Source organism: Nyctereutes procyonoides, unplaced genomic scaffold (genome assembly GCF_905146905.1).
Source record: "Nyctereutes procyonoides isolate TBG_1078 unplaced genomic scaffold, NYPRO_anot_genome, whole genome shotgun sequence".
NCBI classification, from domain to species: domain Eukaryota; kingdom Metazoa; phylum Chordata; class Mammalia; order Carnivora; family Canidae; genus Nyctereutes; species Nyctereutes procyonoides.
In genome coordinates, this window is record NW_026575048.1 from 38,476,210 (window position 1) to 38,496,750 (window position 20,541).

The 20,541-nt window shown below is 36.1% G+C and overlaps 1 protein-coding gene and 1 pseudogene across 1 annotated transcript in view; one reads left to right on the forward strand and one right to left on the reverse strand.

Moving 5' to 3' along the window:
* Window positions 1–20,541, forward strand: part of CHMP3 (charged multivesicular body protein 3) — a 55,996-nt gene that overhangs the window by 12,529 nt on the left and 22,926 nt on the right. The window contains exon 2 of the mRNA XM_055327124.1: window positions 6,621–6,681. Within this exon, the coding sequence (XP_055183099.1) occupies window positions 6,621–6,681 (61 nt within the window). The remainder of the gene's footprint in view (window positions 1–6,620; window positions 6,682–20,541) is intronic.
* The window catches only part of LOC129510835 (transcription elongation factor A protein-like 4), a 242,900-nt pseudogene continuing 227,983 nt past the window's right edge, over window positions 5,625–20,541 (reverse strand).

Genomic DNA, 20,541 nt, shown 5'->3' on the forward strand with positions numbered 1-20,541 from the left:
GGCAGAGGGAGGAAAAGGCTCCCCACAGGGAGCCCGATGTGGGACTCAATTCCAGAACTCCGGGATCACGCCCTGAGCCAAAGGCAGATGCTCAACTGCTGAGCTACCGAGGTGTCCCTCTGTCTTAATTTTTTTTTTTAATTTTTAAATGAGTTATACTTGTACATATTATAAAATTCAAAGGGCAGCAAAATGTATCTTTATTTTGAGTAAAAACTAAATCTCCTTTCACTCTTGTTCATGAATAACTTAGTTTCTATTCTTGAAATCAGCCTAATTTCTTATGGATTCTCCCATTCGTATTCTGTAATATATGAACATATAAATATCTCTGTCTTTTCCTTTCTCCACCTCTCTCTTTGCTTTGCCTTCCCTTTCCCTTTCCTTCTTCCTTTTCTTTCTCCTCTCCCCCTCTCTCTTTAACATATATGTCATATTGTAAATGCCCTTTACATTCCTATTTTCATTTATATTTTGAGAATTAATTCCTTGGGTAGTCCTCATTGTGTTGCTTTTTTTTTTCTAATTAGAACAAAATGTCAGTTTATGGATATTCTCTATGTTTAGTGTTCTGTTGATATGTTAGGTAATTTTTAGTCTTTTGCTACTACAAACAGTGCAACAGTGCATTTTTACAAAAGCCATTTCACCATTGCCATCTAATGTATTAGACTGAGTACTCCTTAAGGAATATGAACAGTTAAGCAGTGTAATGAGAAACTGAAATAACCAGGGATTTTTTTTTTAGATTTATTTATTTATTTTAGAGTGAAAGTGTGCATGCACATGGTGGAGAGGGGCAGAAGGAGAAGGAGAGAGAAATGTAGGGCTCAGTCTCACGACCCTGAGATCACAACCTGACCTGCTGAAACTAAGAGTTGGATGCTTAATCAACTGTGCCACTTTGGCACCCTGAAACAACCAGTTTTTGATTACTTTTATTTTGAGCTTCTGGATTTACTTCAGCAATGGATTACCTTAAGTTGAAAGACAAACTGTTAAATAGCTGCTTCTTATCTTGTTGAACTACAATTTTCTCAATACTGGATATGTAAACAAAATATGGAAGTAAATTAGTTGCTAAGATTGGTGTGACACTAACAACTAATTTCAAGTTTTATCTTTCACCAAGACAGATAAACTATTCTCACTTATTTACTTTATAGTAGTAAAAATTTCCAGTCTGATCCTACATGGTGTGTATTGGCATAATACTTCTTGTATTTGTGGAGTTCCATATTAGTTTTATTCGAAAGATTCTGTTACTAAAAACAAGTTTAAAAATCACTGCACTGGTTCATTCTGCTTCATTTTAAGGTTTGAAATTTCACAATTCAAATTATCTTATATGTGGTTCCTGGAGTTCTAGTAACTGCTATAGGTTTGTACTCCTCATGGGTGCATTGCTTCCAGTTGATTGGATCCTCAGGGATTAATAGTTGAAAGCAGAAATAATAGGAGCTAATCAGTATTTTGACCCATGAGAATAAAAATCTAAAATTTATGTTTAGCTTTATAATAAATAAGGTTAGGAGTAACTTGCTGCCTTATAAAACTCATTGCTTTAACATAATAGATGATAAATATTCCCCCCCCTCCTTTTTTTTTTTTTTTTAACAAAGAGAGAGTGTGGCAAGGGGAGGTGGCAGAGGGAGAGAGAAAGAATATTAAGCAAGCTCCATGCTCATTGTGGAGCCGGACACAGGGCTCAATATCAAAACCCTGAGATCATGACCTGAGCTGAAATCCAGAGTTGGATGCTTAACTGATGGAGTCACCCAGGCACCCCAATATTTTTTTTCTATAAACCTGAATAGCTTTACCCATCAGTGTTGCTGCTTCAAACAAAAATTATTTAACCAAATTTATTTTTGTACTCCTCTCTTGGAGTCTTTTGCCTAGGTCCCTTAGTGGTTGTTTTTACGCTGAGTAAAATGTTACTCAGCGTAACAGGGGAGGTCCCTCTCCCCTGCCACCACCATAGTGAATAGCCACATGGTTCCCTTGCAAATTTTTTGAAGTCTCTGCTCAAAAGTCACCTTGAGTTTTCTTCCATCACCCTGTAAGAAATAGTAAACCTCCCCCTTCCCACTGCTCTATCCTAGTTTCCTTACTTCCTTTTCTCCCTAGCACTCATTTTGTGACAGAGTATTTACTTGTTTGCTAATTGTGTTTCCTCATTAGAATGTGTATTCATAAGGTGGAGTCTTTGTTTTCTGCTGTATCACTAGCACATTGAGCAGACACTCAGTAAACATTTGAATGTATGTATGAGTTTTGGGTTTCCTTTCCTGCTGGTTCTGAAAGTTCTGGTTATAACATTGTCTTCAAATTTCTTCATATATCTCCTAAAATAATTTTGACTACTTGTGTACCCTTTTGAAGAGTTATAAATCAACACTTAGTTTTTTATCATAATTTTGAGTTGCATAGGATGTAATTTTTGGCATATTGTTATTGTAAAATTATTACATCACTCTTTTAAAAGTATCATAGTTTGATACCCATCAATATTCACTTAAAACATACAAGCACACATACTTATTCATAGTCAGACATTTTTCATTACTCTCTTCCTTTTTGAAAGGAGAAAGACCATTCACTTCCATTCTATTTTCACCATTTGGATTTCTCCTAATGTTGTACTTTAATGCTTGAAGTAATTTAACTATCATTCTATTAAACTTGGAACAAAATACATACATACTTTTGTGATAAAAACACTCAGCAAACTAGGAATAGAAGGGAATTTTCTTAACATGATAAAGGGCATTTATGAAAGACTAGCAAATTTTATAGTAAATTGAGAGACTGAAAGCTTTTTTTCCTGAGATCAGGAACAAGGCAAAGATACCTGCATTTGCCACTACTATTCAACATTGTACTAGAAGTTCTAGGCAGAGGGATCCCTGGGTGGCGCAGTGGTTTGGCGCCTGCCTTTGGCTCAGGGAAGGATCCTGGAGACCCGGGATCGAATCCCATATCGGGCTCCCGGTGCATGGAGCCTGCTTCTCCCTCTGCCTGTGTCTCTGCCCCTCTCTCTCTCTTTCTCTCTCTCTCTCTCTCTCTCTCTCTCTCTCTGTGTGTGTGTGACTATCATAAATAAATAAATTTAAAAAAATTAAAAAAAAAAAAGTTCTAGGCAGAGCACTTGGGCAAGAAAAAGAAATGATATCCACACTGAAAAGGAAGAAGTAAAACCAAATCTTTACAGATGGCATGATTCCATATATAGAAAACTCCAAAGAATCCTCATGTACAAAACACTTCTAAGTGAATTCAGCAAATTGACAAGTTTTAAGACAAGAATAAAATAGTTAGTTGTGGTTTTTACACCTGCAATGAAAAAATCTAAAAAGGAAATAAAGAAAAAAATCATTTACAAAGGTGTCTAGAAGAACAAAATACTGAGGACTGAATTTAATCAAGGAAGCAAATCGTTTGTGTACACTGAAGACTACAAAGTATTGCTGAAAGAAATTTCGAATTCATGGTTTGTGAAACGTAATACTATGCTAGTATCACCCAAAGCAAACTGCAGATTCAGTACAATGCTTCTCAGAATTCCAAAAGGAGAAGTTGGCCCTCAACTTCATATGGAATATAACAGGCTATAGCCAAAAGAATCCCGAAAAAGAAAAATAAATTTGGAGGACTCACAGTTCCTGATTTCAAAAGTTACTATGAAGTGGTGGTAATGTTAACAGCATGGTATTGGCATAAGGATAGATATATAGACCAATGGAATAGAATTGTGTTCGGAAGTAAACCATACATATATGGCCAGTTGATTTTCTGTAAGGGTGCTAATAAGATGCTTTAATGGTGGAAGGATAGTCTTTTCAACAAATAGTGTTGGGACAAGTGGATATTCACTTGTAGAGGAATGAAGTTGGACCCCTACATCATTCCATATACAGAAATTAACTTGAAATAAAACTCTTACTAAACCATAAAACTTTTAGATAAAAATATAGGGGTAACTCTTTGACCACCTATCTGGCAGTGGATTCTTAGCAATGACACCAGAAGCACAGTTACCTAAACAGTAGGTAAGTTGAAAATCATCAAAATTGAAGCTTTTGTGCATCAAAGGACATTATCAAGGAAGTGAAAAGATGACCTATAGACTGGGACAATATATTTGTAAATGATGTATCAGAATATATAAAGAAATCACACAGCCAGCAACAAAAGACAACTTAAAAATGGATAGACATGGATAGACATGTCTCCAAAGAGTATGTTCCAGTGACCAACAAGTACATGAAAATATATTTAACTTCATTGATCTTTAAGGAAATGCAAATCAAATATGAGATACTGCTTCACTTGGTCCAACAGATTGGCTATAATAAAAAAAATTGGAGGATAACAAGTATTGACAAGAATGTGGAGAAATAACCCTTGAACATTGCTGGAGGGAATGTAAAATGGGGAAACTTCTTTGTGAAATAGTTTTGAAGTTCTTCAAAAAGATAAACAGAATTGCGATATGACCCAGCAGTTCTACTCCTGGATATATATTCTAAAGAATCAAAAATAAGAATTCAGATAAATACTTGCATACAAATGTTCATAGCAGCAGTATTCACAGTAACTAAAATATGGAAACAACCCAGAAGTCCGTCAGTGGATGTATGAATGAACAAGTTGTGGTGTATACATACAACGAATATTATTCAGCAATGAAAAGGACTGAAGTATTGATACATGCTATAACATGGATGAATCCCCAAAACACCATACTAAGTGAAAGAATCCAGACACGAGGACCACATATTGTATGATCCCTTTTATATGAAATAGTAAAAATAAGCAGATCAAAAGAGATAAAGTAAATTAATGGTTGCCAAGGAATGGGAAAGGGGGAACATAGGGAGAGATTATTTAGAATATAATGTGTTCTTCTGATATGTTAATAAGATTTTGAGACTAGAGAGAGTTGATGATTGCACAAATGGTGAAGGCACTTCATGTCACTGAATTGTATATTTTGAAATGGCTGTTTTTATGTTATTTGAACTTCACCGTAAAAAAGTATATAAACCTAATATCAAAAATTTTTAAGATAAAATTTTAGATATCAGTATGATTTTAAGTATTGTAATATTTCTTCTGGTTGGAATTACTACAGCTGTTACAAAACAAATTTTTTAAATACATTTTGTTAATGATTTAAGGAAATCATTAAAAAGTGAAATTTATTAGAAGTATACTTTCTTTTAATTGTATAGATTTTTTTAATGCCATTTAGTTCATTTGCCCATGGATGAATGCTACAAGGTTCAGTATTAATTCTATTCCTGTTTTATTTATTATTTTTAATTTTAAATCCCACAGCCATTGTTTATTATAAAGGTAAACCTTGATCTTCATGATGGGCTTATTGGTTGGATTTCTGGTAGTGATCACAAGCAAACTTTTTATTTGCAGTGATGGGGGTCAGGTACCAGCTGTGTCTAGTGATACCAGGTGAAGATGTCTTTAATCTTTTTGGAAGCCTAACCACCTCTGGCTTCTATGGCTTAGAGGTGGACTGAATGTGAATCTATGTCTTGTGACCACCCCCCTTCATACAGACACAGGAGTCCATGCCAGCTCCTTTCCCAGAAGCAGAACAGGTTTCAGTAGCTTGTATTGCAGCGTGCATGGTTGGATCATCTCCAGGGATCACCCATTCACCTAATGAGGCTGTTGCCCCATTTGTAGTGTGCCGCAGCTGTGACCATGCTTCCAAAGACCTGTACCAACTGCAGAGAGCCTATAGACTGCATGGCTGTGGGCACAGATAAGAGATCTTAATCACAAGGTGCCACAACAGGAAGAAAGCCCTGTTTTATGTTTTATTAGATTCCAAAGCTGAGAAACATTGTTAATATAAATAAATAGATGGTAATGGAAGTTTTATCATGTCATTGTCACTCAGTTCTTTGAAATTCTGTGTCATATGGCAAAGCATATAGTGATTTAATGTAAATTTAGTTTGAATGACATAATCAGCTTTTCTTTTAGTTTCTTTTGAAACTGAAGAATTAGAGGATACTTTAGTTGCATATAAATTTGATCAGCACCTTCTCAACACCTACATTAGTATTTCCATTTGGCCCTATATTTAGTGCTTTAGAAGTTTTTGCCTCTGAGGGAAATATGTCATAGTAGTAGACATAGGTCAGAGGAATTTCTGTCTTTTGTAAAATGAAAAAGCGTTATTGTTCAAAGGGGGAAGGAAAAGGTGAACTGTTGACACAGGCAGAACAGGTTTTGAAATAGGTTTCAAAAGATTTGCAACTTTTAAACATAACTATCTATGCTTGTGCACCTCTTAGAAAATGTTTATGTACTTGCAGGGTCCTGAACTCTCTCTCTGAGGTCTTGTATAAAGTAGTTCTTACTGGCCTGCCTTCAGATAAGAATCTTTAAAGAGATTGGGACTTCTATGTACTGTGAATAAAAAGATGAAAAAAAAATAGAATTTGGCCCTAAAGCTTTTGTTTCAAAATGGATTTATTTATTTTTTTGTCTAGAATAAATGATTTAGAATTAATACAAAATTCTTTAAAATTTGGTGAATTAGAAGTCTTGCTTTTCTTATAATTGTTTTCTAAAATTTTTCCCAGGTCAATGAATGGTCATTGAAGATAAGAAAGGAAATGAGAGTTGTTGACAGGCAAATAAGAGGTAAATTATAATTTTATGTCTCCTATTCCTTACCCTCTTGGTAATTTTGTGTTAGTTCATAAAAATAAACTGCATCTACCTATTGTAAGACATAGTTTATTCTCATATTAGTTATTTTAGTTGTCCTAATTATTTTGCTTTTTAATCATTGTAAGAAAAACATGTTTTATAAGAACTAAACCTTTCCTCTGACCTGTGATTCAGCTAGGCCAGGGGGGAAGGGCTGTGTTCTTTTATCTCTAATTTTCTGGAGATCAGGTTAGTGTTGGAAACAGCAGATGCTCACATACTATGATGGGCAGAATAATGGCCTTCCAGATATGTCCACATTCTAATCTTGAGAACGGTGAATATGTTACCTTATGTGGCAAAGGGGACTTTGCAAGTGTGATTAAATTAGGGATCTTCAGGGACACCTGAGTGGCTCTGCGGTTGTGTGTCTGCCTTCGGCTCTGAGCATGATCTCCAGGTCTTGGGATCAAGTCCCTCATTGGGCTCCTCCTATAGGGAGCCTACTTCTCCCCCTGCCTATGTCTCTGCCTCTCTCTCTGTGTCTTTCATGAATAAATAAATAAAATCTTTTTTAAAAATTAGAGATCTTCAGGTGGGGAGATTATCTTAGGTTGTCTGGGTGGGCTCAATATAATCACCACGGTCTTTATAAGAAGGAAATAATATGTTGAGAAAAAGTGAGAGAAAAGGAGATGTGACATGGAACCAGATGTTAGGGAAATGTCCTTTGACCTCTGAAGATAGAAGAGGCCATGAACCAAGGAATGCAGTTCCCTAGAAGCTAGAGAAGGCAAGGAAATTGATTATTCCTTGAAGATTCCAGTAAACAGCCCTTTCAACATTTTGATTTTAGACTTCTGACTACCAGAATTGTAAAAGAATCAGATGTGTTGTAAGCCATTGTTTAAAAAAAAAAAATTCCTACTTATAAAGAAATGTTTTATGGAATTCAGAGTAAATAAATTGTACGTAAATAAGGAATGCATTTCCATTTTCAGTATTCTAGTTAGCATGGCTATAAATTGAGGAAAATATATTTCTAAATAAAGTATTATAAAGTACAACTTAAAATTAAGGTGACTTGCACAGAGATAGTAATGTTTAATACTTTTATGGTTTTTAACATTTTCATTAGAGAAATGTTAATACCATAAGGATATTTCAGTATCACTCGCTTAGGAAAGAAATTGGAGAGGGCATTCTGTTCCCAGCCATGATGGAGTAATGTTTTTGAACTTGCACTTGCATTCCCATCATAAGTAAAGAAAAAAAAATGGACAAAATCTGTGAGACACTGATTTTCAAACCTTGGACAACTGATAGCGAAGGATTTTGATCACTAGGAAGAAGGAAACAGAATCTTAATATGGTCCTGAATTTTCAGCCTGGAAAAACTTTCTGAAACATAGTGCATGGAAGGAGATTCTAAGCAGAGCATGGTGGTCTCGGGGTTGAAGAGACAGAGATGAGGGTTCAGGGAGGCTGTAGTCACTGGAATTTGTGGAGCATAATATCAGAGAGAAGCGCAGTACCCAGAGAAAGAGCTCTAAATGTCTACACAGTGGTACACTGTGTTTAGCTGAATACTAAGCTGTGCAAACTTAGATTTCAAGAAGTTAGGCAAAGAACAATTGCTGGAGACAGAACAAATAACAGGGCACTATGAGCTAAACAGTTCTTGAAGCTAACATAGAAATGAGAGATGGTAGAGTTCTGATCAGACACAGGAAAGAGGGAACCCTGGGTGGCACAGCGGTTTGGCGCCTGCCTTTGGCCCAGGGCGCGATCCTGGAGACCCGGGATCGAATCCCACGTCAGGCTCCCAGTGTATGGAGCCTGCTTCTCCCTCTGCCTATGTCTCTGCCCCCCTCTCTCTCTCTCTCTCTCTCTCTCTCTCTCTCTCTCTCTGACTATCATAAATTAAAAAAAAATTAAAAAAAATTAAAAAAAAAACACAGGAAAGAGACGTTGTTGAACATCTTGGACATTCAGTAGAGAACCCAGAAAGATCATGCCTTTAATATTAAGTCTAGGTAGGCCTAGATTAAAGGCTACCATAAGCCCTCTCCAGCAAAGCCTAAAAAAGAGTTCTTGAAAGCTGATCTGCAGACAGCTTGACTGCCTGTCAAACTAAAACTGAACATTCTTTAACGGAAGACCAGAAAATTCAGATACTCAGAAATGAAACATTCAGAGTGTCCAACGTTCAATGAAAAATGACTAGAAAGAAGCAAGAAAGTATGACTCAGAATGAGGAGAAAAATTAGGTGACATAAATAGACCTAGAAAAAAGAAATGTTTGAATAAGCATATAGGATTTAAATAACTGTTATAAATAAATTGAATAATTTAAAGGAAAAACATGAATGTAATGAGATAAATAGAAGATGTACAAGAGAATAAAGTGAAACTTCTTGAATTTAGAAAAAAACAGAATGAACACTTCACTGAATGAGTTTAACACATAGATAAGACAGTATAAAAAATAATATCAGTGTAATTGAGTAGTACAAACTATCTAAACTATAATACAGAAGAAAAAGGAAAAAATGGGTATGAACACAGCATCAGTGACCTGTGGAACCATATAAGGCGTTCTTATGTGTCATTTGAGTCTCAGAAGGACAGAAGTCTGGAAAACATCACATGAAATAATAGTTGATGAAAACTGTAAACCCATAGACTTCAGTGAGCTTCAAAGAGAATAACACAAATGAAACCATACCAAAACCAGACAAAGACCCCACCGAAAAGGAGAATTATAGACCAATATCCCTGATGAACATGGATGCAAAAATTCTCAACAAGATACTAGCCAATAGGATCCAACAGTACATTAAGAAAATTATTCACCATGACCAAGTAGGATTTTTCCCCGGGACACAAGGCTGGTTCAACACTCGTAAAACAATCAATGTGATTCATCATATCAGCAAGAGAAAAACCAAGAACCATATGATCCTCTCATTAGATGCAGAGAAAGCATTTGACAAAATACAGCATCCATTCCTGATCAAAACTCTTCAGAGTGTAGGGATAGAGGGAACTTTCCTCGACATCTTAAAAGCCATCTACGAAAAGCCCACAGCAAATATCATTCTCAATGGGGAAGCACTGGGAGCCTTTCCCCTAAGATCAGGAACAAGACAGGGATGTCCACTCTCACCACTGCTATTCAACATAGTACTGGAAGTCCTAGCCTCAGCAATCAGACAACAAAAAGACATTAAAGGCATTCGAATTGGCAAAGAAGAAGTCAAACTCTCCCTCTTCGCTGATGACATGATACTCTACATAGAAAACCCCAAAGCCTCCACCCCAAGATTCCTAGAACTCATACAGCAATTTGGCAGTGTGGCAGGATACAAAATCAATGCCCAGAAATCAATGGCATTTCTATACACTAACAATGAGACTGAAGAAAGAGAAATTAAGGAGTCAATCCCATTTACAATTGCACCCAAAAGCATAAGATACCTAGGAATAAACCTAACCAAAGAGGTAAAGGATCTATACCCTAAAAACTATAGAACACTTCTGAAAGAAATTGAGGAAGACCCAAAGAGATGGAAAAATATTCCATACTCATGGGTTGGCAGAATTAATATTGTGAAAATGTCAATGTTACCCAGGGCAATTTACACGTTTAATGCAATCCCTATCAAAATACCATGGACTTTCTTCAGAGAGTTAGAACAAATTATTTTAAGATTTGTGTGGAAGCAGAAAAGACCCCGAATAGCCAGGGGAATTTTAAAAAAGAAAACCATATCTGGGGGCATCACAATGCCAGATTTCAGGTTGTACTACAAAGTTGTGGTCATCAAGACAGTGTGGTACTGGCACAAAAACAGACACATAGATCAATGGAACAGAATAGAGAACCCAGAAGTAGACCCTGAACTTTATGGTCAACTAATATTCGATAAAGGAGGAAAGACTATCCACTGGAAGAAAGACAGTCTCTTCAATAAATGGTGCTGGGAAAATTGGACATCCACATGCAGAAGAATGAAACTGGACCACTCTCTTTCACCATACGCAAAGATAAACTCAAAATGGATGAAAGATCTAAATGTGAGACAATATTCCATCAAAATCCTAGAGGAGAACACAGGCAACACCCTTTTTGAACTCAGCCACAGTAACTTCTTCCAAGATACATCCATGAAGGCAAAAGAAACAAAAGCAAAAAATGAACTATTGGGACTTCATGATCTTGAAGTCAGGATATTGGTTACCCTTGAGGGCATGGTGAATTAAGGCAGACATAAAAGGACATTTGTAATACTTTGTTTCTTGATTTGGTTAAGTGGATGTGTTTATTACTTTGTGAAAATTCATTTAGCTCTACAGTTATGTATACTTTTCTGTGTGTATGCTATACTTAAAAAGCTTAAAGAGAAAATAGTAACCTCAATAAAGCAAAGTATAACTACCTGTAGTTATACCTCTCATCTTCTTATGGAGGACTCACAGTAATCCACATTTTTAGCTTTCAATTATGTGTAACACTTTAGAGCACTCATGATAGGCAGTATTAGAATGAATTTAGATAATTTATATTGCCCCTCTCCTCAAATGAAAATAGTTTGGTTTCTACATTCCTCGCCCATGTGTATAGAGAAGTAGTAATATACATATTGATACAGAAAAGTATAAATAAGAAAATTAAAATCACCCTGAAATTCTACCACTCAAAGATATTTTGGTAATCATCCTTTCAGATATGTCGATCTGTATTTGTATTTACACACAAACACTTATGAATGACATACTTCTCTTGTTGCTGTTTTATTGATTTCTTCTTATAGTAAAGTATACAGAACATAAAATGAACCTGTTTTAAATATACAGTTCAATGACATTAAGTACATTCACATTTCTGTGCAACCATTACCACTTTCCATCTCCAAACTTTTCTTTTTCCATACTGAAACTCTGTACCATTAAATCATAACTTTCTGTCCCCCCACAACTGACACTAAATCCCCTGGTAACCACTATTCTATTTTTTGTCTCTGTGTATAATTGACTATTCTAAGTACTTCATATAAGTGGAATCAAAGAATATCTGTCTCTTTGTGCCTGGCTTATTTTACTTATCATAATGTTTTCAACATTTATCCATGTTATATAGCATGAATCAGAGTTAACTTCCGTTTTAAGATTGAACAGTATTTCATTGTATGCATGCCTCATTTTGTTTATTCATCTTAAATGGATATTTGGGTTGTTTTTACCTTTGGGTTATTGTGAATAATGCTGTTATAGCCATGAGTGTGTAAGTATCTATTTGAATCCCTGTTCTCATTTTTTTTTTTTTTGTACCCTGTACCCTATAGTAGAATTGCTCGGTCAAATGGTAATTCTATATTTAATTTTTGAGGAAACACCGTAGTGTTTTCCACAGCACTGCACCATCTTGTATTCTTACTATCAAGAGCTAAGACATTCAAAAGTAATCACATACATGGCAGAATAGAAAAAGTCACTGCGCACATCCAGGGTGAGATGCAGCTCTGTAAAGACCTGAGAAGACTTCAAGTTTACAGTGCAGGTTGATCCCCATCACAGAGATACCCTACAGCAACAAAAATTAAAAAAACAGCAAACCCCAGTGAAGTGGGAGAATCTGACTTCCAGAAGTGTAAGATTCAAATGTCTTATTTTCAGCAACAACAACAAAATCACATGATGTACAAACAGGAAAATATGGCCCATCCAAAGAAAACAAACGAACAGAAAATGTACCTGAGAAAGACCAGATGATTATTAACTCAACAGATACTTTAAAACAACTGTTTTAAAGATGCACAAAGAGCCAAAGTAAGATGTGGAAGTAAGTCAAGAAAATGACACATGAATAAAGTAGAAATATCAATAAAGAGATAGAAAACATAAAAATAAACCAAAAAATTCTGCTGCTGAAAAGTACAATAACTGAAGTGAAAAATTTATTCAGAGTTAACTTGAAAGCAAATTTGAGCAGGCAGGAGAATCCATAAACTTGAAAATAGTACAATTGGAGTTATGAAGGCTGAGAAGAAGGGAAAAAAATTGAAGTAAATTGAAGACATCATGTGTAGGACACCATGAAGGTAAACTAGGATACACACTGTGGGAGTTCCAGGAGAAAAACAGAAAGGAGCAGGGAGATGATTTAAAGAACTAGTGGCAGAAACATCTCAGATTTTATGAAAGACATGAATATAATCATCCAGGAAGTTCCACATAGTCCAAATTGTATATACTCAAAAGGACCCATGCCAAAGTGCATCATAGTCAGACTTTAGATAGATAATGTTTAAAGCAGTGAGAAAGGACTTACCATAGAAAAGGATCTTCAGTAAGATTTTTAGCAAATTTCTTCACCAGAAGTGTTGAGGGCCAGAAGGCTGAAGTTGATATATTCAAATGGTAAAAGAACTATCAACTGAGAATCCTATATCCAGCAAAACAAGGGAGAAATCGAGGCATTCCTAGATAAACAAAAGCTGAGGGAGTTTGTTACCACTAGACCAGACTGGCAAGAAGTGCTACAGGTGTCCTTCTAATTGAAATTAATGTATCATAGTAATGTGAAGCCATATGAAAAAATAAATCTCTCTTAAGAGTAACTACATGGACAATTCTAAAAGCTAGCATTTTTTTTAACTTCAATTTATACCTCCATTTTTTGTTTTTTACATGATTTAGGAGACTTGGGCATTTTAAAAATATATTAGGCCATGTTTTTGAACTCACAGAAAGATGTACTTTTGTGACATCATTAACTGAATGGAGGTGGGAACAGAGCCATTTAGAAATAAAGTTTTTATGTGCTATTGAAGTTAAGCTCATGTAATTTTGAATTAGTGTTATAATTTTAGGATAATAACTATAATCCCCATGGTAGCCACGAAGAAAATAGCTATACATCATGCAAAAAAAGCCAATGAAATGGGATTTGAAAAGTTTCACTATGAAAAAAAAAAGTAAACACAAAAGACATTAATTCAGGAAATGTAAAGCTGTAAGGCCTACAGAAAAATATGGCAAAATGGCAGAAGTAGGCACCTCCTTATCAGTAATTAAATGTAGATGGATTACTTCTTCATTTGAAAGAGCTTGGCAAAATGGAATTTTAAAAATAATCCTACTCTATGCTATCTACAGGGTGCTTGCTTTAGATTCAAAAGTAGAGGGATCCCTGGGTGGTGCAGCAGTTTGGCGCCTGCCTTTGGCCCAGGGCGCGATGCTGGAGACCCAGGATCGAATCCCACATCGGGCTCCCGGTGCATGGAGTCTGCTTCTCCCTCTGCCTATGTCTCTGCCTCTCTCTCTCTCTCTCTGTGACTATCATAAATAATAAATTAAAAAAAATTAAAAAAAAAGATCCAAAAGTAGAAATAGATTGAGAGTGAAAGGACAGAAAAAGAAATCCCATGGAAATGGTAACCAAAAGAGAGTGGAGGTTGCTATACTTATAATACAAACTTTAAATCAAGATTACAAGATTCAAAAAGACATTCTATATTACTAACATTTTCAGTAGAATAAGAGGATATAACAATTAATTATACACATCTATGAACCTAAAAACAGATTGTCAAAATATGTGAAACAAAAATTGACAAAATTAAAGAGGGAAATAATTCTACAATAATAGTTGGAGGTTTTACTAACCTACTTGCAAGAGTGAATATAACAGCCAGGGGCACCTAAATGGCTCAGTCATTTAAGCCTCCAATTCTTGATTTTGGCTCAGGTTATGATCTCAGGGTCATGAAATCGAGCCCTCAAGTTGGGCTTTAGGCTCAGAGTGGAGTCTGCTTGAGATTCTCTTTCCCTCTCCACCCCCTCCCCCACCCTCCTCACATGCATGCTCTCTCTGTAAATAAATAAATACTCTTTTAAAAAGTGAATAAAACAGCCAGGCAGAAGATAAAGAAATAAGAGTACTTGAACAACACAATAAGTCAACTAGATCTAATAGACCTCTACAGAATACCCAACAACAGAATACACATTTCTCAAGTGCTCATTCTTCAAAATGGAGCACATTAGACTAAAAATCAAGTCTCAATCAATATATAGTTTACATATTAAAAATATATATAGATATAAAATCTTCTCTGACTACAAGGGTTGATTAGAAATCAGTAGAAGAAAGAACACTGGAAAGGAGGGAGGAAAAAGAGAGGACTCAAGTCCCTAAAATCAGAAATGAAAGTAGGAGCATTACTAAGATTCTACGGAAATTTAAAAATATGTATCATAAGGGTACTATAAACAGTTGCACATCAGTGAGTTGGATAACACATTTTGAAATGGACAAGTTACTAGAATTCCAAAACCTACCAAGACTGAAAACATAAAGAGCAAATCTGAACAGACTTGATTGAATCAGTAGTAAAAAAATCTCCTGACAAAGAAAAGTCCTTGACCTGATATATTCACTGGTGATTTCTACCAAATATTTATTTATTTTTTTTTTTTTTCTAAATTTTTTTTTAATTTATTTATGATAGTCACACAGAGAGAGAAAGAGGCAGAGACACAGGCAGAGGGAGAAGCAGGCTCCATGCACCGGGAGCCCGACGTGGGACTCGATCCTGGGTCTCCAGGATCGCGCCCTGGGCCAAAGGCAGGCGCCAAACCGCTGTGCCACCCAGGGATCCCCAAATATTTATTTTTTTATAATAAATTTATTTTTTATTGGTGTTCAATTTACCAACATACAGAATAACACCCAATGCTCATCCCGTCAAGTGCCCCCCTCAGTGCCCGTCACCCATTCACCCCCACCCCCCGCCCTCCTCCCCTTCCACCACCCCTAGTTCGTTTCCCAGAGTTAGGAGTCTTTATGTTCTGTCTCCCTTTCTGATATTTCCCACACATCTCTTCTCCCTTCCCTTTTATTCCCTTTCACTATTATTTATATTCCCCAAATGAATGAGAACATATAATGTTGTCCTTCTCCGATTGACTGATTTCACTCAGCATAATACCCTCCAGTTCCACCCACGTTGAAGCAAATGGTGGGTATTTGTCATTTCTAATGGCTGAGTAATATTCCATTGTATACATAAACCACATCTTCTTTATCCATTCATCTTTTGATGGACACCGAGGCTCCTTCCACAGTTTGGCTATTGCCTACCAAATATTTAAAGAACTAATCCCATATCTTCTCAAGCTTTTCTAAAAAATTGAGAAGAAAACACTTCCTTAGTTGTTTTATAAGGCCATTATTATGTTGGTGGCAAAATTAGATGATACTATAGGAATAGAGAACTGCGTACAGACCAATAGCCCTTATGAACACTGATGCAGAAATCATTAAAAAAAATAGAATTCAAAAGAATTATTCACCATGACCAAGTGGGATTTCTGGATTGCAGGGATAGTTCAATATATGTAAATCAACCAGTGTGATACAGCATATCTACAAAATTAAGGGAAAAAACCACATGATCATCTCAATTGATGCAGAAAAGCATTTGACAGAATTTAACACCCTTTTGTGTTAACAGTCAGCTAACTAGGAATAGAAGGATATTGCCTCAGCGTAATAAAAGTCATATATGAAAAAACCACAGCAGACATCACACTCAGTGGTGAAAGACAGAAAGCTTTTTCTTTATGGTCAGGTACAGTTACAAGGATCTCTGCCTTTGGCTGCTTCTCCCCAACAGAGTACTGGAAGCTCTAACTAGAGCACTTAAGTAAAAGAAATAAAAGGCATCCAAATTAGAAAGGAAAGGATGCCGTTGAGTGTCTGCCTTCAGCTCAGGGCATGGTCCCAGAGTCCCAGGATCAAGGCCCACATTAGGGCTCCCCTCGAGGATCCTGCTCCTCTCTTTACCTATTTACCTATGTCTCTGCCTCTATCTTTCTATCTCTCATGAATAAATAAATAAAATCTTTATAAAAAATATACTAACAAATTAGAAAGGAAGAAGTAAAATGATCTCTTTGTAGGTAATATGATCTTATGTGCATAAACCCTAAAGATTCCGAACAAACCTATTCGTTCTAACACAGTTTTGTTAGAACTAATAAATACATTCAGCAAATTAGCAGGATATAAAACACACAAAAATCAGTTGTGTTTCTATACACTAACTGAACAGTCTAAAAAGGAAATTAAGAAAATAGTTCTATTTACAGTAGCAACAAAAAAGATGAAATCCTTAGGAACTAACTTAACCAAGGAGGTGAAAGACTTGTACAGTGAAAACTATAAAAACATTATTACTGAAAAAAGATATAAATAAATGGAAAGACATTCTTTTTCCATGGATTAGAATATTTAATATTGTTAAGGTATCAATCTGATCTGCAGAAGACATTCTTTTTCCATGGATTAGAATATTTAATATTGTTAAGGTATCAATCTGATCTGCAGATTCAGTGCAATCCCTATAGAAATCCCAATGACTTTTTTTTTCAGAAGTAGAAAATTCCATTTTAAAATTCATATAGAATCTCAGGGAAGAGGGATCCCTGGGTGGTGCAGTGGTTTGGCGCCTGCCTTTGGCCCAGGGCGCGATCTTGGAGACCCGGGATCGAATCCCACGTCGGGCTCCCGGTGCATGGAGCCTGCTTCTCCCTCTGCCTGTGTCTCTGCCTCTCTCTCTCTCTCTCACTGTGTGCCTATCATAAATAAATAAAAATTAAAAAAAAAAAAGAATCTCAGGGAAGAGCTAAAACAATTTTGAAAAAGAACAAAGTTGGAGGACTCAAACCCTCTCATTTCAAAACTTACTACAAAGCTGTAGAAATAAAACCAGGGTACTTCCTGCATGCAGACAGTCATAAAGACCAATGAAATAGAATAGAGAGCCTAGAAATAAATCCTTACATATATGGCCAAATGATTTTTGACAAGGGTGCCAAGACCATTTGATGGGGAAAAGACAGTCCTTTCAGCAGATGGTGCTGGGAGAACTGGCTGTCCACATGCAAAAGAATGAGGTTGGACCCTTACCTAAGACCATATTCAAAAATTAACTCAAAATGGGTCAAAGACCTAAATGTAAAACCTAAAACTATAAAACTCTTAGAAGAAAGCATAGGGAAAAAGCATGACATTGGACTTGGCAGTGATTTCTTCGATACAACCTCAAAGCCACAGGCAACAACAAAAATATAACAAATTAGATTTCATGAAAATTAAAAAGTTTTATGATTCAAAAAACATAGAAAAGAGTAAATAGAGTAAAAGGGTAACCTGCCAAATGGAAGGAAATATTTGCAAATCATATCTGATAAGGAATTAATATCCAGGAGATCGATCGATAGATATCTTAGAACTCAACTAAAAAAAAATGCTATTCAAAATTGGAATAAGGACTTGAATAGACTTTTAAGTCTTTAGAATATTTCTCCAAAGAACATATACAAGGGGTGAATAAGCACATGAAAAAATGTTCAGAATTACTAATCACCAGGGAAATGCACATCAAAACCACAATGAGATGACACCTCAGACCCATTAGGATGGCTATTATCCATCAAAACGAAACAGAAAATAGTAAGTGTTGGAAGGATGTAGAAAAACTGAAACCAGTGGACACAGTGGGAATGTAAAATGACACAGCAGCTATGGAAAATAGTATGGCTGTTCCTCAATAAGATAAAAATAGAATTACCATGGGATTCCACAGTTCTACTTTTGAGCATTATTATGGACTGCATGTTTGTTTTGCTCCCAAAATTCGTATGTTGAAGTCCTAATCCCCAGTGTGATAGTATGGAGGAGGTGGGGATTTGGGAATAATTAGACCATGAAGGTGGAGCCCTTATGGATGGGATTAGTGCCCTTATCAGAAGAAATACAAGAAAGATAATCTCCATCCATCATGTGAGCATACAGCAAGAAGGGGTCCATCTGCAAACTAGAAAGAGGGCTCTTATCAGGAACTGAATTGGCCAGCACCTTCATCTTGGACTTCTTAGTCTCCAAAATTTATTTTGAAAAAAATTCTATTGTTTAATTCACCTAATCTGTGGTGTTTCTGTTATAGCAGCCTGACCTAATACAGATATTCTTACCATGAAGTGGGGTGCTACTCTAACATCTAAAAATGTGGAAGCAGCTTTAGAACCGGGTAATAAATAGAGGCTAGAAAGTATTGAGTTGCATGCTGAGAAAAGCTTACTTTGCCAGGAATTGACCTTTTTTTTTTTTTAAATTTTTTATTTATCTACGATAGAGAGAGAGAGAGGCAGAGACACAGGCAGAGGGAGAAGCAGGCTCCATGCACCGGAAGCCCGACATGGGATTCAATCCCGGGTCTCCAGGATTGCGCCCTGGGCCAAAGGCAGGCGCCAAACCGCTGCGCCACCCAGGGATCCCAGGAATGGACCTTTAATGGCAATTCTGGTGAGGGCTTAGAGGGGAAAGAAGCTGGAGAGAAAGCCTTCACCTTGTTAGAAAACACTTAAATAACCACGTACATAATATTGGTAAAGATACGGATGTTAAAGGCCATTTTTATGAAGTCTCAGACAGAAATGGGGAATGTTATTGGACAATGGAGAAAAGACCTTTGTGTATAAAATGGCAAAGAATTTGGCTGAACTATGTTTGGGGTCTAGTGTTTGTAGAAGTTAGAATTTGCGAGCAATGAAATTGTGTATTTAGCTAAAGAGATTTCTAAACAAAGTATTAGATGGGTGGCTTGGTTCTTCCTGCTTATAGTAAAATGGAAGGAGAAGAAAGGAAGAATGAGCTGCTTTTCTTCCTTTATTTTATTGTAGTTGACACACAATGTTACACTGGTTTCAAGTATACAACTTAGTGCTTCAACTTCTCTTAACATTATGCTATTTTCATCTCAAGTGTAACTACCATCTGTTACCATAAAACAGTATTAAAATAACCTACACTGTACCCTTTTACCCCAGTGATTTATTCATTTCATAACTGGAAGTTCGTTCATTCCATAACTGGAACCCTGTATCTAATACCATTCCCCTTCACCCATTTTTGGCCATCCTCCCACTCCCCCACCCCTCTGACAATCATAAGTTTGTTCTATATGGATCTGTTTCTGCTTTTTGTTTGTTAATTTGTTTTATTTTTAAGATTCCATATATAAGTGAAATAATACAGTATTTGTCTTTTTCTGTCTGACTTAATTCACTTAACATAATAACTTTTAAGTTCATCCATGTCACAAATGAAAATATTTCATTCCTTTTTATGGCTGAGTAGTATTCCATTGTATGTATATAACCCAACTTTATCCATTCATCTATCAGTGGACACTTGGGTTACTTCCAAATCTTGGCTATTGTAAAGAATGCTGCAATAAATAGGGGTGCATATATCTTCTTGAATTAGTCTTTTTGTATTCTTAAGGTAAATACCCAGTAGTGGAATTACTGGATCATATGGTATTTCTGTTTTTAAGTTGAGGGACCACCATCCTATTTTTCACAAGGGCTGCACCAATTTACATTCCTGCCAGCAGTGCATGAGGATTCCCTTTTCTCCACATCCTCGCCAACAAGTGTTGTTTCTTATCTTTTTGATTCTAGCCATTTTGACACATGAAAAGTGATATCTCATTGTGGTTTTAATTTACATTTCCCTGATGATTAGTAATGTTGAGCATCTTTTCATGTGTCTGTTGGCTATGTCTTTGGAGAAATATCTCTTCAGATCCTCTGCCCATTTTTTAATCAGAGTGTTTGGGGTGGTTTTTGTTTGTGTTTGCTTGAGGTTTTTTTTTGTGTGTGTGTGTGTTGAGTTATGTGAGTTCTTTATATATTTTGGATATTAACCCCTATTTTGATATCTTATTTGCAGATCTCTTCTCTCATTCAGTAAGTTGCCCTTTTGTTGGTTTCCTT